The sequence below is a fragment of the Neofelis nebulosa genome, chromosome 18 (assembly GCF_028018385.1).
Source record: "Neofelis nebulosa isolate mNeoNeb1 chromosome 18, mNeoNeb1.pri, whole genome shotgun sequence".
In the NCBI taxonomy this organism is placed as follows: domain Eukaryota; kingdom Metazoa; phylum Chordata; class Mammalia; order Carnivora; family Felidae; genus Neofelis; species Neofelis nebulosa.
This window is the reverse complement of record NC_080799.1, coordinates 36,207,264-36,230,537: the sequence shown is the minus strand read 5'-3', so window position 1 is coordinate 36,230,537 and position 23,274 is coordinate 36,207,264. Positions and strand designations below refer to the sequence as shown.

Below are 23,274 nucleotides of genomic sequence, written 5' to 3'. Positions count from 1 at the left end.
CCCCCGCCCTCCCACCCAACCTGGCACAGCTCCCCACTGCTTCCTCCCTGCCCTCGGCGTCCATGTGGACGCACAGCAGAACGTGCTTCCTGCTGGCTGGGCTGTGGGCTCTGGAACGGTAGGCCCGGGGCTGCTTCACCGTTGGTGTTGAGTGTGGCTCAGTGAATGAGGTCAGTCCCCTGATGACTGCAGTGAATCCCCCTTCCCGAGCTGTCTGATTTGCTCTCGGCTTGCATTTAGGGCATTAGGACAGTCTGATTTTATTGAAAATTCTTTAGGTGCGTGGTTTTTAAATTGAGGGATAACTTAAGGTGCAGTAATCTTAGGTGTATCAATGGCTTCATACTTACGATTACATTTGTATGTAACTTAGGTCAAGGCAGAAGACATTTCCGAGGGGCGACTGGTGTTTCAGTCAGTTAAGCGTCTGGCTCTAGGTTTCGGCTCAGGTCACGATTTCATGATTCGTGGGTTTAAGCCCTGAGTGGGGCTCTGTACTGACAGTGCGGAGCCTGCTTGGGATTCTCTCTCTCTCCTCCTCTCTGCGTCTCCCAGCTCTGGCTCACTCTCCCTCAGAGTAAATAAACTTGAAAAAAAAGAGTACATTTCTGGCATCCAAAGACATTTCCGGTAGCTCCTTCTTAGCCTGTAATCTCCTCTCCCACCTTTCCCTCAGCAGCTGACTTCTAAAGGTGCCTTTTTGGTGTGTGTGTGTGTGTGTGTGTGTGTGTGATAAAACATATAAAAATAATGGATTCACCATTTTTAAGTTCAGGGGCATTAAATACGTATCTTTAAAGGTATTCTTCACATTTAAATGGCATCGGTCATGCTTCCTTGGGGCACAGCGACTGGATGACATAGACACGACTAGCGCCTAAAGTAGAAGTTCCCCCAACCTCACCGCCCTCTTCAGAAGGAACAGCTGTTTTCAGCATGTGTAGCCTTGCCGTGTGGACCATCGTGCACACACCTGTCCACACGTACAGGTGTACGTGCTTTCGCTGACAGTTTTGTTTTTTGATGGTAAGCAGACTCCTTGATGGGTTACCCGATTGCAACTTGCTTTTTCACGTGCCGTCTGCGCCTGGTCTAAGGGGGCGTCCAGACCTCGCGGAGGACGCCGTTTGACTTCCGGGCTGTCGGCGGTGCTGCTGCTCCTTGGTCAGCTGCCTGGGCCTCAGGTGTTTGCGCCCTCCTTCCTGACCCCTTGCTCCACACCCCTGCCTCTGGCCGCGCACAGCCTGCTCTCACATCGGGCAGCCCCAAAAGGCCTGAGTTACTTCTGACCCCTGGGGAGTCCCCGTCTCCAGTATTTACCTTTCATTTTTATTGTTTTAGGTTTATTTATTTTTGAGAGAGAGAGAAAGCGCAAGAGGTGGCGGGGTGGGGGGGCCGGTGCAGAGAGAGAGAGAGAGAGAAAGAATCCCAAGCGAGCTCTGCGCCATCGGCACGGGGCTCGAACTCACGAAAATGTGAGATCATGACGTGAGCTGAAAGCAAGAGTCAGATGCTTAACCGACTGAACCACCCAGGCGCCCCTTTATTTGTTTATTATTAAAAAAAATTTTTTTTAATGTTTATTCAATTTTGAGAGACAGAGTATGAGGGGGGAGGGGCAGAGAGAGAGGGAGACGCAGCATCTGAAGCAGGCTCGAGACTCCGAGCTGTCAGTGCAGAGCCTGACGGGGGGCTTGAACCCACGGACTGTGAGACCATGACCTGAGCCAAAGTCGGATGCCCAACCGACTGAGCCACCCGGGCACCCCCTCCAGTATTTACCTTTCAAACAAGGATAGCAGCCTGAGGTTGGAGGGGGTGAAGGCAAGAGGAAGGTGGTGTTGACCTGCAGGCAGGAGCTGACACTCTAGGGAGCAGTTCGGCCCTCGGGCCACCCCTGAAATCACACTGCTGGCCTTGAGCTGGCCCTGAGCCCGGAAGCCGGCTTGCGTGGCCCAGGGCCCTCCCACTGCATACCCCGGCTGGGTAAGTGGCAGAATCTTTGCTGTCAGCAGGGAGGGCCCCATATCTCCACATTCCTCTCGCAGCTCAGGCTCTGGGTCCCTGGGAGATGAGCCCTTGGTGACACCCGAGCTTGCGGCATTTGGGAAACACAGGCATGAGGTGCAGAAGGCTTTCCTCTGGGGCACACGTGGTGTGCTGGCTTTATGAGACGATGAACCCCAAAGCCTTCTGATTTGTGACTGTGATGTGAGCCTTTCCATTCTCTTGGTTCCTTTCACTGTGCTTGCTCTTGCCCTGGGCTAATCTCCTGAGGCTGTGAGGCTTCTATTTTCTCCTGTCCCTCACTTTTCTTTGTTGTCCTCTCATGTTGGGTCCAGTCTGGTACAGGCAGCCCCCTGAGGCCCTGCCCTGCTGCAGGCACCTGGTTTAGTGCTGAGAGCGCAACAGGGGAGGGGTGAGGTGGGCACGCCTTCGCCCGCGGTTTTCCATCCAGAACATCTGGGATTGTCCGCTGTCACACGGAGATTCCAGGGAGGCTGGCAGCCAGGAGGCTCTTGACTGGGGCAGCAGGAATGATCATGAGTCTCTGTCCACATTTCCCAGCCAAGCCTGATCAGCTCCTCCATGTTAACTGTGGGGGTTTCGATGCTGTCGGGATTAAGAGAAACAGGCTTTTAAACACAAAGGAAAATTAAAAAGGGAACATAAAGTCCGTAATTCTAATGTCTAAATGATCCTCGATGTGTTTTTGTAAAAAGCTAGTATGAGTGCAGGATTAGAAATTCGAAACCAAAGCAGAAAGGTAAAGAAATGAAAAAATTGTACGTGGACCACCTGCCTTCTTTTTCCCCCAAAGATGAAACCCCAAGATGCTCTTCGGCAGCTTTCTAGGGAGAGCCGTTCACAGCATCACGCGTAGCTTTTGAAAACCTTTACCTGAAGGGGACCCCACTGTGTTCCCTGCTCTTGCTTTGTCATCCCGATGCCGGTCCTGTGTTGGCGTCCGTAGGTACAAAAGGCCTCAGTCTCTCTATCATTTACGTGGATTCCCATTCTGTGGACGGGCCATAATTACCTAACCACTCCCCTCTTGATGGACATTTAGGTTATTTCCAGCTGTTTACTGGGTAGGTTGCATTTTAAAAGTTTGAAATTTCCCCAGTAAGCATGTCTTCCCAACACCTGATCGTCGAGAAAAGCAGATCCCTTTGGAAAGTTTTAAACTTTATTTTCACAGTTGACTCTTTTCTTTTCTTTTCTTTTCTTTTCTTTTCTTTTCTTTTCTTTTCTTTTCTTTTCTTTTCTTTCCTTTCCTTTCCTTTCCTTTCCTTTCCTTTCCTTTCCTTTCCTTTCCTTTCCTTTCCTTTTTAAGGAGGCAGGGAAGGGAAGGTGACTCTCATACGTTGGATGCATACTACAGGAACTTTACGTCTGTGACTATGTTTAGTTCTAGAAGGCCACGATTACTTGCCCTGTGATTTAGACAAGGACTCTGATGCTCAGAGTCGACCCATACCTCATGATAGCCTTCAGCCGGGGTTGCATGGCTCTGACCGGCCCTGGGCCTTGCACACCGTTTCACTCACCTCGTTCTGCCATTTCTGTGCATCCAAGTTCATACACAGCTCAGGGGGAAGTTTCTCTATCCACCCATGTGAATTTTTTTTTACATTTTTTTTTTTTAACGTTTGTTTATTATTGAAAGACAGTCAGAGCGTGAGCAGGGGAGGTCAGAGGGAGAGGGAGACACCGAATCCGAGGCAGGCTCCAGGCTCCGAGCCGTTGGCACAGAGCCCGACGCGGCGCTCGAACTCACAGACCGGGAGATCATGATCTGAGCCACCCAGGCAGGCACCCCCATCCATGCGAATTTTTGCTTGGACCTTCCAACTGGGTGGTATTTTGCTCTGCATTGAGTCTCAGGTCTCTGTTTCAGAAAGCTTTGATTGTGTATGCCATGTTCCAAGATTCAGTGGGAGTAGGTGGTGATCAGAGGAAGCAGGCATTTTCTCTTGGGACCCTGTTTCCCTGGGTTCGAGTTCTTCAGCAGGAGATGGGGGGGGGGTGTCTAGAGCTGCGTTCGATCATACAGCATCCTAAGTGAGCTCTGATGGATGCCGTCTGTCAAGGGGCGCATGCTCGGAGTGCTGCCACCTCTGGGCTCTTGGCCGTTGGCATCTGTAATGTGCTCTCTGGGTTTCCTGGACAGGAGGATCATGTCTCAATTTATCTGTCATTTTTGTGGATGAATAATCCAAAGTGAGTACATAAAAATGAATGTTTAGATTTAGATGCTAATTCGGCTTTCTATTAGGTTCTGCCTTGAGTATTATTGAAATTAATTTGTGTTCCTTGAGCACATCCCGCTTAGTATTGGCAAGGTACGGTGGGCCTCAGAGTACAGTTGATGGTTGTTTGGGGTATATTCAGAAGATGGATAAACCACATCAAGATAACGGAAACGTTCTCCTTAAAACCTTTTCCCTTTTTAAAGACAAAATGACGTCTGGACGTCGTGCATACCCCAAAAAGAGAAAAGCGCTTCATTCAGAATCCTGCCCCAAACCGATCAGTTTCCTTTTGTCTTGGTTCCTTTCTAGACGTGGTCCATTTGCATGTAACTGCTTTCTGAGGGGTACTGAGTATGCAACAGAGTTTGAGCTCCTGGCGAGGCACCCTTCTCTCGGGAGGAGCTTGGGCTGTGGGGATTGGGCAAGCTTCGATTCGACATCTGACTCTTGACTCAGGAGCGGTATGACAGTGGGCAAGTTACTTAGCCCTTCAGAGCCTCTATTTTTCTCATCTGTAAAATGGGAGGGGCGTCCCTGTATCTCATGCGTGTTTCTCAGACAGATTAGTGACCTTTGAGAAGCACAGAGCCAGCGTTGGTAATGTATAGAGTTTCTGACGTAGCACGGTGGGTAGGTAGTAGATGGTAGCTGATGCTGTTGGCGTTAATAATAGGTGTAACGACAAAGTAGGAGGCAGCATTTTTTGTTTCGGAACCGCATTTCTTGGGGCAGCAGCTCTCGGGCAGCTGGACCATAGCATCCGGCGAGATTCCAAGGTTCACATCTGTCTCTTGATTTCCCTAGGCCAAGCCCAGCATTCGGTGCTTCATTAAACCCACCGAGACGCTAGAGCGGTCCCTTGAGATGAATAAGCACAAGGGCAAGAGGCGGGTGCAAAAGAGACCCAACTACAAAAACGTTGGGGAGGAAGAAGATGAGGAGAAGGGGCCTGCCGAGGACGCCCAGGAAGACGCTGAGAAGGCCAAAGGTACTGAGGGTGGTTCAAAAGGCACCAAGACGAGTGGGGACAGTGAAGGTGAGTGCCCCCCTGAACGCCACCCTGCGCCCGCGCTGCGAGCCAGGCAGCCGTCTGTGTCTGGTCCTCGTCGTGTGTCCGTTCCCCACGCCGGTGTACCTCATTCTACGGGCCCAGCCATTCGCAGGCAGCTGCGGGCAGGTCCGCCGCGAGGCCTGCCCTCATGGGATGGGGGACCCGGGGCAAGGTTCTTATTCGCACCCGGGCCCGCTCCCCTGTGGGTAAACACAGGGGAGCAGACCGTATTTACTTGGCTATGACGGCGGGGACATGGTGAGCACGTGTGCCGCGCCCAGAATGGCGCCCGGCCTGCATCCTACGTGTTTGCTGCAGCGGCTGCTATTTCTGCTACGAGTGCCATCCTGTTTTTTGGGGTTCTTCTTGCTCCCCATAAACCGCAGTGAGGATTTTTGACACAAGTCATTCTTCCCAGCGCACTGCAGGAAGCAGGCCGCGTTTCGTGAAGTTATATCCATTTGATGAGATCACGTTGTTTTGGAACCGAATGATCCAGTATCATCCCCTAGAGTCTCACACTGAGATTTGTTCAAAGTCCTGTGTAGGGTGAGGTACACTTGAGTGTGGTGCACATGTGTTCAGTAAGCAGAATCATTCCTCCCTCTTTTGGCCTGTGCTGGGGATGATTCCGGTTTGATTTCCACCTTCCTCTCATTCAAATGCTAACACCTTCTCAGTCTGGAGAGCACCGTCTGCTCTGGAACTGAGCAAGCTTCAGCTGTGGAGTCTCTTGTGTCATGGGCCGGGTGCACAGCCACGCAGATGGGGTCTCTGGCCACGGCCGTGGGCGCTCAGGGTGGGGTTGGGGGTGGGGTAGATGTGGGGTGGGGGCTCGGCTCTGGACGTGAGCTCCCACCACGCTCCTGGGACAGACACAGGCCATCGCCAGCGCCCACCGTGGGCCGTCCTCCTGGGTCCTGGGCTGGTGGTGGCTGCTCCCAAGCCAACTGTCCTTGGCCCATCAGCCTGGACTGTGTGATTCCCTAGTCAAGGTCATCTGAAGCTGGAAAACGGAGCAGAGCAGCTCAGTAAATCACCGACTGGGAACTCATTTGTTTTGGGGAGTTTGCTGCGTTTATGGAGCCAAAACCCACCCCCGTCCCCACCCTGCGGGCCCCATTCTGATTTTCTTGGCAGTTCTCAGTGAATGCCACGATCACATTCCGATAAGTATAAGCAAAGCGTCTCTCCAGTGCCACCCTGCTCTCTCTTTAAGGCTGAGATCCCAGCATGCTTTTATTTCTGTGTAAAGTATACAGTAAGCATTTTGGCGTCAGAATTCACTTTTGGCTCACAAACAGTATCACTTTGGTGGGGAGGTGAGGGGCAAACGCAAGGTAAGCGAGCCGTCCTAGTTTGCTTATTGGGATCTTTTTTTTTTTTTTTTTTAAACTCTGGAGAAAACTGCTTCAACGCTGGGGTTTAGCTGTCCTGTGGCCACAGTGGGGAAAAGGAGGAGGATTTCACCCCATTTTCCCATTTTGCACTCTGTGTTCCTGTCGATTTTGTTTTGGAAGGATGCTACCTCTTTCATTCCAGTCCTTTTAAGGGCTGCTCTCTAACCAGGCCTGGCCATGACTAACCCTGGTGTGGACAGGGCAGGCTTGGCGGTGAGCACAGTCAAGTGAGTCAGCGGACGGCCCGGTCCCGGCGTGCGGAGCTCCAGCGGCTCGGCAAGGCTACCGTTCCAGCTCACCGCTGGGCTCGGGGTCACGACTCCCCAGATGCTGAGCCGGCCTGCCCTGTGTGGGGGGCCAGCGGAGAAATGTTCACAGGTCTCAGGTCTTCAGAAGCCCGTTTTCTGCGTGGTTACTCGGCCAGGTTGTACCAGACAGGGCCCAGGAATTTTCCCAGAGGCTTTACTTGGACACTTGATGGTGACATTAGAGTTTGGTCGACCATGGCTCCCAGCAGCCCTCTTGGCATTTTGGTGCCCTCCTCCATTTTCCCGGATATACATTAGTCATTCCAAAACATTACGGACCTGTCATCTTCCCCCACAGCTCACCGTAAATAAACACGAGTCTCTCGGGCCCGTCCAGCAGAGGCACCTAACTGGGCTGCGGCAGCTGTCACGTGAATGGTGTACCCGATCTCTTAGTTATTCTCAGGTTTAAGGTGCAGCTGGGGGCGTTCTGTCCTTAGACTGTGTTTGGGTGAAACCATTCGTGACCTGGAAGGGTGTTAGGCATGGCATTGATGCGGGGGGGGGGGGGGGGGCGGTGTGTGCTAGGAGATGGGGTACTGGCCTTGCAGTCATGTCTCAGTTTCCTGGGAACCTTGAGTGGTCTCCCAACTCAAACCGTGCCTCAGTTTCCCCATCTGGAAATTGAGTATAAAAAATGTAATTCGTGGGGTGCTTTTTTTTTTCTTTTTTAAATGAGTATATGTTAGGAGTCTTGTGGTTGTAAGAGTTGGAGGAAATTCAACTCGGACTGGCTTCAACAAAAGGGTGATTATTGTTCCCAGAACTGGAAGGCTTGGGCGGGGCTGGCCTCAGGTGCAGAGATGACCACGGGCAGTGCCAGGCTTGCATCCTGCCAGCTCACCACCAAGCAGAGAAGGAGCCGAAGGCTAGGGGCCAATGCTCGGTGACACCGAGGGGCCTGGCTGGCCCACTGCCATAGAGGGGCAGTCTTTGCCGATTGGCCAGGCTTGGGTCATGTGTTGACCCCACAGTGACACCCTCGGTGAGAAATAGGGTGTGTTTGTCAGAAGAAGGGGTCATGCGCGCTGGGCCCGCGGAAGCAGCAGATGCTCCACTAGAAAGCCACAGGGCTCCCGTGTGCCCCTCATCCCCCTCCTGGCTGTCTTCTCCCTCACTGTTTGGGGTGGATCTGTGGCTAATTTCTCCTCCGAATTATTTTTTCTCTAGCAAGCTTCTTGCCTTGCCCTTGGATCTAGGGGTTCGTGGACCGCCCGGTTGTAACGAGCAGGCAGGGGTGACTTTGAAAAAGGAGATGGTGGTACCAGCTCCCCTTGCACAGCCTGCCACCCCCACGTTAGTGGGGGTCTTCAAAAGGCAGCATCAGGCACAGGCAGACAAAGGTTTATGGTCGCGAGTCGGTCGCAGTTCTGCCTGGACCTGATTTAAATGTGGCATTAACGTGCTCTTTTTCTACAAACGCAACCAGAATTCACACGTCCTCCACATTTAAGCCCAGACAAGGAAGTAGGGTGAAATGAATGTGGACCCTCCACTCGGCCTCAGGTCCCAAATGACGGGTGACTCATTCTGAAACCAGAGAATCACAGGGCCCCTCAATCTGCAGCAGTTGCACACCGAAAGGAAAAAGACAGGTGCCCTAGTCCCTGTAGTCAAAGAAGCGTTCACTCGATGCTCGCTGTGTCCCAGATGTCTCATCAGTCTGAAAGGATAGTCCTCTCTTTCTGGAGTCACTTGCAACAGTAGCTTAGTAAACAGACCCCGGGCACGAAAATGAATTGTTTGAACTTCTCGTTTGAAAAACAGGGTTTAGCTTTTGTTTTTTTGGCCTATGGAAAAAGTAGGCACCAACCGCGTGGACTGACCTTCAAAACCTACTCTTTTCTTAAATCGCAGCAAGGGCTTGGAATGAAGGGGACAACACTGACTTTGAACTTGCCAGGTCAGCTGGGAGTTGAGGGGTGCCTGGAAGTTTGGAACCCCGGCTTTGCTTTTTTGTTTTTTTTTAATTAAAAAAATTTTTTTTTAATGTTCATTTATTTTTGGGAGAGACTTAGAACGAGAGCAGGGGAGGGGCAGAGAGAGAGGGAGACAGAGAATCTGAAGCAGGATCCAGGCTCTGAAGTGACAGCACAGAGCCCGACGCGGGGCTCGAACCCATGAACCGTGAGATCATAACCTGAACTGAAGTCAAAATGCTCCACTGACTGAGCCACCCAGGTGCCCCCCCCAGCTTTGTGTTTTGTTTTGTTTTGTTTTGTTGTTTTTGAAGCCTCCGTTGAAATGGAGCCCTGGCCTCATTTCTGGCTCCTCTTGGAAAGCCGGAGCCAACCCCAGGGCTGGCAGAGTTTCCTGATTGGGATGAGCCATGGATTAGCCATTGGGAGGTTGCAGTCTGAACCCCCCGACCCTTGATGGACTGCTCCTGAGCAGCTCTGTGACCCTGGGCAAATCGTCGCTTCTCCACCAGTGGCAGGACATCAGGATGCCCGGCTCTCGGGTTGTCAGAAACACGAGCATCAGTGTCTGAGCCCTTCAGCATGTGTCACACGGGCACTGAAAAGAAAGCCTGGCCAAGGTGGAGAGCGGAGCGAGGGGCTGGGCTGGGGGGCACTTTGTGCTTGGGTACCCCCGCCCCCGGCTGCAGGTTTCTGTGCAGCCAGCCCGGTTCTCTGTTAATTTGTATAACGAATCAGTGGGATGAGTGAGCATGTGTGTGTGGTGGGGGGACAGTGGGAAGGGAGGAAGGAGAGGATTAGGCGGCCAGCCCCACGATTGTAGAGGTGTGGGAGTGCCAAGTTTCCAGATAGGCTTCACTAGTACAAGAAACTTCCCAGGGGGGAAGAGATACCTTCTGAATTCACCCTCATGCTGCTCAGTAAGACAAAGGAAGAGGCACCCAAATACTCAGCCCTTGGACACCCTGTTGTTGTGGCCAGGTGCCGTTTGCCTCTCGAAATTCTGCTCCAAGGCCAGCCAATGGCACGCGGTCCTTCCCCTACTTCCTAGGTAACCGGCAAGGGCATCTTCCTCCTCCTTCCCCGAATGGTCTTGTTAGGGCCTTCTTCTCCCCTTCCCCCTTTCTACGGTCTGTCCTCGTTTTGATTCCTGGAATGTAGAACACAGAGGGCACCTCAGAGGATCCTTGAATTTGTGAAGTCAAAGACTGTTGGGAGGTCATGCCTGCCATTTCCCTGAAAAGCACTTCATTTACCAAATATTAATCAGATTAGAATGTACATCATCCCGGGCAAGTTGATGGATTATTGCTGTTATTTAAGAAAATCAGAATGTCAGAGCATTGGTGAAGCCCACAGATCTGGCCAGAGTTGTCATCTGGAGGGGGAGAGGTTGACGTCCTTGGTTGTGTAGAGTCCTCCGGCCTCTCCTCTGCACGCACACTGCCGTACGACCAAAACTGCCATCCAAAACTGCCGCCAGAATTCTTTCCCTCCTCCTGAACTGAAACTCTGTCCCCTTTAAGCATTACCTCCACATCCTCCCTCTCTCCGGCAGCTATCATGTTCCTCTTCCTGTCTCTGTGAATCTGACTACTCCAGGTAGTTCACGTCAGTGGGATCACAACAGCGTTTGCCCTTTTGCGACAGCCTTATTTCACTTAGCGTCACGTCCTCAGGGTTCATCCATGTTGTCACATGTATCGGGATTTCCTTTTTCAGGCCGAGCAATATTCCATTTTTTTTGGCACACTGCATTTTGCTTATCCAGTTGCTTCCCCACTTTTGGCCATCGTGAATAGTGCAGTGTCCACGAGTGTGCAAATCCTCTTCTGCTTTGGGGGCTTTTGGGGAAGTGACAGAGGCCGAGGAGGGCTGGGGCAAAGGAGCTGGAGATTCGGGTTCCCACGCCCAGCTGCTCAGCCTCACAGGGACGTTCCTCGACTCCCAGAGGCTCAAGACTCCAGTTGTGTAAAGGGGTCGCACCGCCCCCCAGGCTGGGGCGCTGGAGCCTTCAAGATTATGGGCCACGGTGCCGGTGCCGGAACTGTAGCCACACGGGTGCTCCTTGCCAGCTCGTGGCCGGTGGGCAGTGCTGGGAGAGGAGCTCACAGCCGTGGGGGCAGAGGCCCACCTCCTCAATCCCTCTGTATATCAGTTTGCCCTTCTGTAAAATGCAGAGATCGGGCCAGATCAGCCTTGCCCCAGCTGCGGGGTTTGGGGATGGTTCTGGGTGAGTTGGAGCAGTGAGAAGATTCTCGTTGAGATCAGCTGCAGGGGAGCCTGGCGTTAGTGTCCTTCACACGTCCCCTCTCCAGCACGCACAGCAGGCCTTGCTCCTTTCGTGCGTGTGTTTTCCCACCTGCTTTCTGTTGACACTGGCTTGAGGCTTATAGTAGTGGTGAAAACGTGTTTTCGTTTGAAAACATTTTCAAACTTAGAAAAGTTTGGAAAAAGAAATAGTATAAAGATCACCTGTTTACCTTTTGTCCAGTTTCATCTTTTAACACATTCTAGCCCATTTGCTTTCCTATTTGTTTTCCCTCTCCCTGCCCCTCCGCCCACACTTTTTTTCTGGAGAAGTTGCACCCATCACGTCCCTTCCCTCCTGTCGGTGTCAGCACGCGTTTGCCAAGGATAGCGCGTTCGCTTTGGTGAGCGCCGTGCAGCTGTCCGCCTCCGTGGAGTTTTCTGCTGTCTGCGGTTCAGCTTGTCCGTTGACCTAATAACATCCTCCAGAGCATCTTTCCCCCACCAGTAGAACATCTAGTCTAGGGTCGGGTAGTGCCTTTTATTGTCGTGCCTCCCTGGCCTTCGTCAGGCTGGAGCGTTTTCCCACAGCCTTCTCTTTTACGACATTGACCTCTCTGAAGAACGCAGGACCTCTCCCTCCTTTGCTTTACTAAAACGTTCCTCATTCTGTCTTTGATGTTTTCTTTGTGATAAGATGAAGGTTATGCATTCCGGGCATAGGTGGTGGCATGTCCTTCCCCGTGTGTCCCATCTCGAGGCACATGATGTCCTTTTGACCCTCCCGGGTGACGTGAATATCGGTCACTTGGCTAAGGTATCTCCCGGTCTCTCCACCGTATAATTGCTTTCCCTCTTCTTCTTTTTTTTTTTTTTCCAATGTTTTTTATTTATTTTTGGGACAGAGAGAGACAGAGCATGAACGGGGGGAGGGGCAGAGAGAGAGAGGGAGACACAGAATCGGAAACAGGCTCCAGGCTCCGAGCCATCAGCCCAGAGCCCGACGCGGGGCTCGAACTCACGGACCGCGAGATCGTGACCTGGCTGAAGTCGGACGCTTAACCGACTGCGCCACCCAGGCGCCCCAACTTTCCCTCTTCTTGACGACTAATTAGCAACCCGTGGGGAGCTACTTAGAGATAATGCAGATTAATCCTGTGCCTCATTAAAGTGCCCCCCTGGGATTTGTTCCTCATTGATGATACCTGCCTGAGCCACTCTTTATCCGCATGGTGACAAAATGTTGATTTTCCAACGTCAGCACTCTCTCCACGTTTAAAGATCAGTCCTCAGCATTCCGCTGTAAGGGAAAACCCCTCTTCTCCCCGTTTCTTTATTTATCTCTTCTTGGCACAGGCCATGGATTCCAGTTTTTAGTGGTTTGTGTTTCGTTACTGATTTAATTAACTTGATGCTCAAATTGTCCCAGATTTGGCCGTTGGGAACCCTTCTGACCTGGCTGCTGTGTCCTTGTGATACAGTCCCCTCGTTTCTTTTGAGCAGCCTTTATGCCTTCTGGCGTGACAATTTAACCAGGTTCATCTTGTACCTACGCTGCCCATCCCCAGGATGAACCCTTTCTCTGCAAAGCCCTGGTTCCTCTCCATGGGCAGTGGTGTTAGAGACCAAAATCTGGGTCCCAGATGTGCTGATGGCTCCCATGGTGCTTTGCTTTTTGGCTCTTTCAGTGGACAGAGCTAGAAAATAGACGCGTGTATAAACACAAAATACACATTTCCTCACGCATGCATATGCATACGTACAAACGCGTATGCATATGTGCATTTTAGAAATCGTGGATTCATACCAACACCTCTAATATTCATACCGATGCAGCTCAGTACCCAGAAGGCTCTTTCTTGCCTTCTCCCGTTCCAGATCTGTGTGTCACTTCTTCAGCTGGAGCCTTGCCTCCCAACAGCATCAACACGTTTGTTTGCTCAGTCCTAGAATACATCTAAAAAAGTTTCAGTTTGTTTATTGTGTAATAAACAAGAGTTCAGGATGGTTTGCAACTCCCCCTCCCTCCTCAAATGCTTCACACATCTCCCAACTGAGGGCATAGAGTCATGTATCCTGTTTATAGCTATTCACATTAATCTGCCTCTCCTTTTTTCTTTCCCCACCGTCAGGGTAGATATGGTATGTATTTGAAAAAAATTGGGGGTCCTATTTTTTTTTAATCTTCTCAGTTTAGGGTTCTTCCTTCCCATTTTTTACTGATTTAATTTCTATTGAAAAAATATATGGACTGTGAACAAAAGTGTGCAAAAAGGTTTGTTCAGGAAGGGTGCCTTCCATATTCTTTCCACCCATTCCCCTACCTCTGGTAGATAACCACCTTGGATTATTTTCTGGGATATCCTTCCCGTATTTCATTTTGTAAGAAGAAGCCGATTTATATATGTTTTCTTGCTCTCCCTTCTCTCTTACACGCAGGGTAGCATGCTGTATATGCTTGCTCTTCTCTCCCGTATCAGTACAGCGGTTTTCCTCATTCCGGTTTGCAGCTGCCTTGTGTGTGTGTGTGTGTGTGTGGACAAGTTTATTCAACCGGTCTTTATGCTTGGACATTTAGGTAGTTTCCAATATTTTGCAACTACAGATAATACTTCAGTGAACCCTCTTGTGCGTGTGCATTTTCATATCGTTAGGGGTGTATCTTCCAGATAAATCCCTGCAAGTGGGGTTGCTCAATCGAAGAGTATTGATAGTGACTGAGAGTTTCCTTTTAAAATGCATTGAAGTCAAAAGAAGAAAAATGAGGTCAAATACAATGATTAGGTAGGTGACAAATGGGACGGGCGACACATAGATATGGCACACATCGTAGAGGCAGGCAAATGACCGAAGTTGGAGCAGAGCTGAGCTGGGTTATTGTCCCGGTCCCTTTACATTCCGGAACAGAAACCTGGATGGGATGGGGGCTCCTGCTATATTATAGCAGGGTCAGGTGGAGCTCCCCGAGAATTCATCATCAGAGCCTGAGTCCTGGCCTCAGCGTCGGTGGAAATCCGTGCATGCATGCCCCCTGATCCGCTCTCCTTGGTGGCAGCAGCAGGGTGCGTGTGCCCTGGGAGGGGAGTGAGGCTGTGCCAGGCAGGCCTGTGTCTGCGGAGAGATGTGGTCCCTGGAGGGTTCATAGAACCATGCCCGATGATCTGGTCTGGCATAAAAGAGGTTCACTTTGGCACTGAATCACCAGGAAAGGAAAGGTCAAATCTTCTTTCTCATCCTCTTTTAAAGATGGCTGTAGAATCCATTAAAAAAATTTTTTTTTAATGTTTATTTCCTCTTGAGAGAGAGAGAGCTACAGAACATGAGTGGGGGAGGGGCATTGAGGGGGAGACAAAGAATCCGAAGCAGGCTCCAGGCTCTGAGCTGTCAGCATGGGGCTCGAACCCGTGAACCAAGAGATCGTGACCTGAGCCGAAGTCAGACGCTTAACCGACTGAGCCACCCAGGCGCCCCACGTAGATTCCATTTTAGAATGGTGAGAATGTGGAGAGACCGTCTCCCCAAAAACCTATTACCCACCTCTCTTTCGCCCACTTGGCATTTTGCATGCAGTTGCAGGGAGTTGACAGACCCTGGGCAAGAATCACAGCTCATAAGATGGTTAAAAAGAAGCAGTGGAGGAGCAGGGACCTGTGTTGGCGTTGGAAGGACTGTGGTACAGTCGTCAAGAGAGTTAACCTCAGCCGAGCGGCTCGCTCCACAGCTGTGCTGGCTGCAGGAGGGTCAGGAGGCTGGGGACAGCTGTGGGAGCCAGGGTGACAGAACCATCGTTGCGCGTGGAGCTGAGAGGCCCTCGTGGGCCGGTCCCGCGCGAGGACATGACCTGGGAGCCGAGAGGGCAGCAGTCCTGGCTTCTGCCGCTGCCTTTCTAGCTGTGTTAATTGTCACTGTGCTTCTGGGTTCCATTTCCTCATGTTCAGTACCCGGGACCAAACCAGTGGTTTTCAGCAGTTCTGTGTGAAGCTCCACAGAGTTCCAGAAGGGAGCTTCAGGGGCAGGAGGGAACCCATAGTCAGAGACGTCTGGGAGCCCACCCACCCTTTACCTGGAGCGACTCTGGTCCCATCTGCTCATCGTGGTGCTGTGCCATGGGGAATGGAATTGTCATTCAAAATTATTGTGCAACTCCTTAACTAAATTTGGTGAGCACGAGACAGGCTTATCTTTCGCTGCTCCTCTGCTCCAGAGTTCCCAGCGTCCAGGGAGATGAAACAACCCAAAAGGAATTACCACGTCAGAGCAGCGTATTCTCTAGAGTGAGGGGCTACGGCTCGGCCCCGTAACCTCGGGGAGTCCTCGGAGCTGAGTTCCGCCTTGTCAGCCGGGCTGGGAGGCACGGGAGCTTGCAGCGAGCGGTACGGGAGGCGTGTCACGGGTCCCAGGGTCGAAGCCAGAGGCTGGCACCACAGCCAGCCTGCTAGTATTCAGATGTTTTCGCTGGCATGCTCTATCAGGAACACAGAACAGTCAAGTAGATCTGCGATTTCAGCACGCGTCTTCCAAATACAGATCCGTTTGTTGTAAGTCGCACGTATTTGTATTGCCGTGTTAACGTTATAAACAACATAAACGGGACAGGTTTTTTAAAGGTGAGAATAATTAAAAATATAAGGTGTCTGCCCCACAGCAGGGAGGTGGGGCTCATTGGGAGGCCACTGAAGGAGGTTGGTGGGGGGGAAGGCGCAGACGCAGGAGGGCGCGGTGGTTCCCAGCCCCCAGTCTGTGCCGCCGCCTGCTCTTGGCGGCGGCCCTGGCTGCTCGGACTCCTGCTGACTCGATAGCTCCCTGTGAATCGACTCCCTTTCTTCCCCTTACATTTCGCCCCCTCAAGTGGTGATAGCCGCGGTTGAAGAACAGGTTCTCTGTGTGGTTAGAATTTTCTTCCCGTGCGCGTGAAAATAAATACAGAACTACGCAAACAAACTGTCCGGACACCACTTGAAAATCGTGGGTCGGCCCCCGCGTCTGTGGTGGGGGCAGCCCCATGGGAGGCTCCGGTCTGCAGTGTCTGACTCTGGGCCACACTGAGAAGGAGGAGCTAGCGGTCGGGGCCCATGTGGACCGGTGGGGGATGCCCTCGTCCACTCCCGAGGACCGTGGCAGGTGCAGCCGTGCCCGAGGGGGTCCCAGAGGGTGGTGGGCACGGGATGTCTCCCATGAGAACACGGTGCAGGCTCAGGGCAGACTGGGTGCGGCTCTGGGTCACCTGCTCCACGTTGTGGCGGCCGTGCATGCGTCGCTTCCGGCCCTGTGTGCAGCCAGAGCCTCGTCCCCCTGTCCGCCCCATCACTGAGCGCTTGCCCTGTGGTCGCAGGCCCTGGGCCCGACCCCAGAGGCCCAGCGGAGAGCAAGACAGACAAGGCAGCTGTTCTTACGAAGCCCCCATTCGAGTGGGGGAAGGCAGACGGGAAGCAAGCAAACGGATACACAGAACATAGAAAATCCCGGCAGTTACAAATGCCAAGAAGTAAAATTGAGACGGGGCAGAGGGGACACATTCATGCAGAAGAATTCCACGTAATTGATGGATGCTACCGCCTGCTCCAGGAGCTGGAACGTGGTAACTCCCCCTCCTCGGCTGTGGGCTGCGCTTAATGACTCATTTGCACCGCGTGTTGAGTGGAAGGAGGAGGGCAGGTAACTCTCCGGTGCGGAACTGTGACCAGCGTCAGCTCCGTCAGGTGGTGTAGATGTCACATAAGCGGACACGGCGTTGTGTTGGGAGCTCGTACCCTCGCTGCAGCGGGGTGAGAAGGGCACGTCTCCTGCGCGGGCTTCCTCCCGGAACCTGCAAGCCTAGTCTAGTGATGAGAAAACACCAGACCCAGGTTGGGGGACGTTCCGCAAAATACCTGACCAGTTCTGTCTCTTCAAAGCTGTAAGGTCACCAGAGGCAAGGAAGTCAAACACTTGGTCACAGCCAGGAGGAGCCCAAGGGGACGTGGTGACTGGATACAACCTGGTACCCTAGATGGGATCCTGGCACAGAAAGTGGACAGGAGGGAAGAACTAAGGAAGTATGAATGAAATACGGATTTTAGATAATAATAAAGAGGTAAAGGAAAAACAGGTGTAGAGGGTGTTGGAGAAGACCTCTCTGAGGTTGGTGGCATTGGAGCTGGGCCTCGAAGGATGTGATCGGGTCAGGCCTGGGTAGGGAAGACCGGGGGTGAAAGCGTCCCGGGCAGAGGAAGCCGCCGTGTAACGATCCTGGGCAGAAACAAGCTTGGGCCCCTCAAGAGCGTGGAAGAAGCTGTCAGCACAGCTGGAGAGGCGTGAGGCAGAGGAGGCCAGGCAGTGAGGTCAGAGGTGGACAGGGGCCAGGCCGTGTGAGGCCTCGACGCCGTGGAAGGCGTTTGGATACCATCCCGAGTGTGATGGGAAGGCGGCGGAGAGTTCTGAACAGAAGGGCGACATGAGCTAATCTCCACTTGAAATAACTTGAGTCAGTGTGGAGAACAAACTGGGGGTGAAGGGAGGCGGCGGCCAGGTGGGAGGCCCTTGTGCCGGTCCAGGGAAAGACCATGGCTGGCAAGGGCCGCCAGAGTCCTGGGCGCGCTCCCGCCCCTCAAGAAACAAGTGCAGGTTCACACATCAGCGTCCTTTCCCTCCTCCGTCTCCTGAAGATGGGGGTTGACCTGAACTCTGGGTTCCAAGAACCAGCTGTCTGAAGGTCCACACCTCATGTCAAAGACCCCCATGACACGGACACCTTACGGCCCACAGCTAACCATCTCCAATTCAAGATGCTTTCCTCTCCTGGTTCATATCTCTTTCGGAAAATAAACCATGGACGCCGTGCTTCAGTCGTTGCTTCAAGTTGCCCTTATTTAATTGGGAAAAATACAGTGAGGTTTCTAACCTCTCCCTGCCTTCTGGAAGTTGTCGGGGGGAAAAGGAAAACAAAAGCTTCAGGCGCGTCAAAGCCTTTTGTACAGTGTAAACGGTTTCAGAATATTCTCAGTGAATCGGGTTATGATTTATTAACCACGTATCATTTTTCTTGTGCTGCCTCCACTCCTTTGGGAAGGAAGTGTGGTATCAGTGGAGTAGAATAAGTATCTTAAAAAACACCTTGACATTGAATAAGCTACTGCAATTTGTGCTTTTTGGGGGGGGGGGGGCGTCAAAGTCAGGGTCACGCTTCTTGGCATTGCCGGGATGAGACGGGAGAGGGGTTCTGGCCTCTGTCTTATTTGTCCCCGGCCTGTTGCCGATGTTCCCGTCACTGCCGGCGAGCCCTTGCTGGACGTGTTAGGAGCCGTCCCCTCAGGCTTTGTCTGTGGCCCGGCTGTGTCTGTAAATCCAGGTCCGTGAAGCTGTCTGGGCTCATCCCGGTCTCTGTGTTTGCTCCTAGAGATAGAGATGGTGATCATGGAGCGCAGCAAGCTCCCGGAGCTGGCGGCCAGCACGTCCGTGCAGGAACAGAACACCACGGACGAGGAGAAGAGCGCCGCCACGGGCTTGGAGAGCGTGCAGTGGAGCAGGTGTAGCCCGTCGTCCCCCGCTCGGGCTGGTGCTGCGGGTGGGGCGCCTGCCAGTCGGGGTGGGGGGTGCTGCTCCGTCGCTGGGGCGAGGACGTAGGCTGAGCGATGAGGGGGGCTGCCTGGGCCGGGGTGCCCCCCAGAGGTAACCGGGGGCCTCTTCCCGCCACCCGTGTGGTGGCTTCTCCTCCGCAAAGTCGTCCTGCTTCCTCCCTGCTCCTCCAGCCCCTCGGCCACCACAGGCACAGCCCCTCTCGAGAGGCGCAGGAACGAAGCTGCCACTCAACCCTGTAGCGCTCACCCCTTGGAAAGGGGAAGACTGAGACATGGCACCCCCCCCCCACCAAGCGCTTTGGGGCTGTGCCCTGTCCTAAAGGGTGTGGGCCACCCCGTGGCCGTGCCCTGCCGCTCCCAGGAGGGAGCCCCTTGGGAGCTGCGTTTGGATCTCCCTGGCTCATTCGTTCACTGCCGTGCTACCCCGCTGCCTGTGGGGCATGCCCTCGTGGCTCAGCCAGCATGATTTAATGCTGCTGTCCACCTTCAACTTTTCCCCTGATTTTTCATTTCACTGATGGCCCGCGGCAGCGAAATCCTCTTAAACCGTGGAGATGCCACATTTCCCGGAAACTTGCTGCAGCACCGCCCTTTCCAGAATGAGACGGGGCGTAAGCTTGCTCTCAAAGTGTGCGGCCAACTGTTGCGAGGGCTTCTTCGTTTCAGAGTTACTTCCTTAACAGGTGGCCCCCCGGGCTGACCCCCGCACTGTCGTGATCCTCCTTCAGGGTTCATAAACGCACGGCACGTCGGCCTGCAGAGCACTCCCTTCCTGGCCTCTCGGGCCGGAGCGGCTGAAACACACACACCACCCTCTTTATTCGTCCAGCTTGAAGCGGAGAGTTGAAGCACACTAATTTTTTCCTCCACATCCCTTGGCTTGGCAAATGTTTCAGTTATCTAACAGACAGGATTAATTTCTATCAGATGCACAAGGGGGCCATTTTTACTTTGGTTTCAACAAAAAACCCTGGAGTGTGGTACAGGCTATCAGTTGTTGGAACTCACAGAGACCTTTTTGATTTTGCTTGGCAGCAAAAAACATAACTCCCGGAGCTCTGAAAACGAAGGGAATCATTCTCAACACAGAAAGGGACGGGAAAACAACCTTCAGTTGCTTGGCACAGCATTAGTTAGGATAGGAATGATTGGAAAAACCACAAATGACTAGTAGCGGGGGGGGGGGGGGGGGGGGCGCGCATAAGCAAACGGGGGAGCGTCGGCTTGATAGAATGTCAGCTGCTGCTTTTTAGTGAATACTGTCAGGATATGTTGGGTTCCTTAGGATCTAATAAATGGAAACAGAGCACATATTTGACATAGTATGGTAATAGTATAGCTTCGCTAAACGAAAGAAAATAAGCATGTAGTCTTTAAAAAAAAAAAAAAAAGGCGACAGACCGAATTGTTATGTTTTGAATGTTCGGTTGAGATTTCTTTCTTTTTTTGTTTTTTCCTGATTTTTAGTGAAGAGAGGGGTTTTCTTAGAGTCGATTGAGATTGTTTCGTAACTTTCCGTGACTTTAACTGACCTCTTTTACCACGTGGCTTGTAACGGAAGCTGAGCCTGGTGCCTCGGGTTGGGCCCACGTGCAAGCTTGCGGCCGCGGGAACCCTTGGGTCAGGGCTGTGCTTTGCTCTGAGACCCAATCCAAGGAGAGACTGGAGCAGGTCGATAGTTGCCTTCTCCTTTGCGAAGGTATCGAGTTGTTGGTTGTCAGAAACACTGCCGCGGACTTCTCGCCTCCCGGTCCCGGGCACTGAGCAGGGAGGAGGGCGCTCCGGGGGAGGGAGGGAGCGGACTGTGCTCCTTGACATGAATCGCATCTTGACATTGGCCCACTTGTCTGAAGAAACAGCGAAGTACAAAGCGGAACTGTTCTCCTACTCCTCGTATATCCTGGGCCTATGTCTGCATTCGGGGTTAAATATAGGCCTGAGAAACTGAAAAGTGTTTTAAAAAAGTTTTTTTTTTCTTTTCTTTAAAAAAAAAAAAGTTAAAAAAAATCACAAAAGTAATACACATTCAGAAAATGTGAAAACATTTTGAAAAAACGTATGAAGAAGGGGAAGAGGTCTCCGTGATGCCAGTCTCGAAGGCAGCTGTCACTAGCGTCCTGGTTATTTCCTGCCGGTCGTTTTTCATTGCCCGTTTACTGGGAACTGTGCCCTCCGTGCCCCCAGTACTTACACTTTACCATGCCTATCATTTTGTCTTCTTTCTTTCCATTCAATACCTAACACCAGGCATCTTTTTCACTGTGCTGTACTCTCAGCAAACACAATGCTAATGGCTGCACGACACTTCATCTCCTAGAAGATGTTATGTCCCCCCGGCCCTCCCTCTGTTCCTGGGCATTTGGTTATGTGTATTGCTCCCAAACGAAAATATACTCCACATTCCAAGCGGCTGGTTTACAAGAAAACGTTTTATCCTGCTCTTAAGTTTGGAAGTGTTCTTGCCAGGAACTTACAGAAACCCAAATCCACACATGGCAAAACTATTCAGGCATCTGAAAGGTGCCGGATCTGGGCCGGGGAAGGTCTGGGGCCCTGGAGAAGCAGCCTGGACCTAATTGTCCCCTTCTAAAAAGGGTTCTTCCTTCAATTTCCGAGTGTCCGGTGTTCATTTGAAATGTTGCCACAAGAACATTTTCACTCCTTTCTCTTTGGCCTCTTCCAGTTAAATATTTTGAATCACTGGTATGTTTATGGGATTCAGATTTTTTTTTTTTTTTTTTTTTTTTTTTTTTAAGTCTAAAAGGCTAGGCAGTGAAGCGTCTCCCTGTGTGTCTGCCACACCTCTTCACTGCCCCCTACACAGTGGTGTTGACGGTGGCTGTGTGGCCTTCTAGGAGCTACGTGTGCTCCCGTCATTCACCAAGGTGCTCTGTTTTCTTGGCTTCGTCCTGGCATCCAGAGAGGCGGCCACCGTTGGTCACAGGCTCAGAGCCCCCTGCCTGTGCGGCCATATCTGTGCGTGTTCTATCATCCTCGTGATGAACGTCCTTGTTCTATCTCTCCAGACCAGGCCCTTCCCCTGGAAGGGCAGCATTTGGGGTGTGCGGTTTGTGGTATTTCCACCAAGCATCAGAGTTGAGACCTCACATCGCTTCTTGCCCGTCAGAGAAAGTCCGTCCAAGAAGTTGCTGGGCCAGCACCTGCCAAAGCGAGCTCGTGGAGAAAGTGCCCTTGGAAAACACAAAACAGGGATCCTCTGTCAGCTGCTCCACGCGAGGACGCTTGGCACTGAGCACCCGGGCCTGTGTTCAAGGCCCTTCGTGGTTTCACTTGAACCCTCACCGGAACCCTATGAGGGTTTAATCCCTACCTTCCCGATGGGCAAACGGACAGGTTTTAGGTAGCTGACCCAAGGGTTTGCAGCTAGGAGAGGCTGAATCCGAATTGGAACCCAGGCAGTCTGGCTCCAGGGCCCACATTCTGCAATTGTTCGGACTTGCTGGTGCTCTGTCTGGTGTTGTCTGTCTCCCTCGCCGCTCCCTTTTCTAACTTCGCTCCTTACTCGTCTCAGCGATGATGTGGTCCGTCTGTTCGCCGGCATGGGAGTGCCCCAGGAGCAGGGCTTTGCGTCGTTTACCCCCATTGTCTAGAACAGCTGGGGCATGACTGTTGTGTGCTAAGGGGTCTGGTCCTCTGTCACTTTCCCCTGGAGATAGCTTCCCACAGGCAGAGCCCGTCCCCAACGCCTGGTGTTGGCCGCGGCACTCAGAGGGCTCGCCACGTGCTGGTGGGAGAGAAGCGGTCATCGTGTGCGCCAGGAGGCTCATGCGCACCCCCTCCTCTTTTCCAGACCCTTCCTAGATATGGTGTACCACGCCCTGGACAGCCCGGACGACGACTACCACGCACTGTTTGTGCTCTGCCTCCTCTATGCCATGTCTCATAACAAAGGTAAGCCTTCTCACCTCGCCCGCCTTCCTGGCATCCCCCTCCTCTGCCTCGTGGAACAAAAAAAGAAAGCCGCTCTCCTTGAGGGATGCCCTTTCTGGTTTTGGCAGACTCCCCCGAAACTTCTCTTCAGCCTCGTCAGAATTTCTCAGGTGCTTTTGCACAGACCAAAGCCACAGGAATTGGTTACTCAGGCAATATGGCTGGTGGGAGGAAGGGTACAAGTGAGCGTCTAACCTGGTATGACTATCTTCACACTGTGGTTTTCTTTCGACCCCTCGCTTTTACAACCGGCTGAGCACCCGACCTCTTTTCCTAACATCAGAACTGAAATCAGTCAAATTGTGATCTTGGTTTTGCTATTTATAATAGCTGAAGTTCTTGCTCTGGGTTGAGGGCTAAAATAGACCCTGGGCAGATTGGGTGGAATTGTAGGTTTCCTTTCTGAAGAAAGGTGTGGTTCTCTGGCTTCCCCCATTGAGGTGGAGTGGTCAGGATCAGAGTCCCGTGGAACTGACAGATCTGGTTAGGATTCATTCATTCACTTCCTCGCTGGGGACGGCCTCTGGTGTACCCCCCACCTGGCTTGACACCGGTAGGTTCTGAAACCTCCACATCAGAATCT

General features: G+C 52.3%; 1 protein-coding gene across 15 annotated transcripts in view; it reads left to right on the top strand.

Moving 5' to 3' along the window:
- CLEC16A (C-type lectin domain containing 16A) overlaps nucleotides 1-23,274 on the top strand; it is a 200,298-nt gene that overhangs the window by 46,245 nt on the left and 130,779 nt on the right. For 14 of the 15 annotated variants that reach the window (XR_009256567.1, XR_009256568.1, XR_009256569.1 and 11 more), the window contains exons 10-12: nucleotides 5,061-5,292; nucleotides 18,560-18,689; nucleotides 22,552-22,652. Coding sequence is in view for 12 of the 15 variants with exons in the window: in XM_058710678.1 (XP_058566661.1) it covers nucleotides 5,061-5,292; nucleotides 18,560-18,689; nucleotides 22,552-22,652 (463 nt within the window). In the remaining 3 variants the exon portion in view is untranslated. The remainder of the gene's footprint in view (nucleotides 1-5,060; nucleotides 5,293-18,559; nucleotides 18,690-22,551; nucleotides 22,653-23,274) is intronic. The other variant, XM_058710676.1, reaches the window with a different exon arrangement.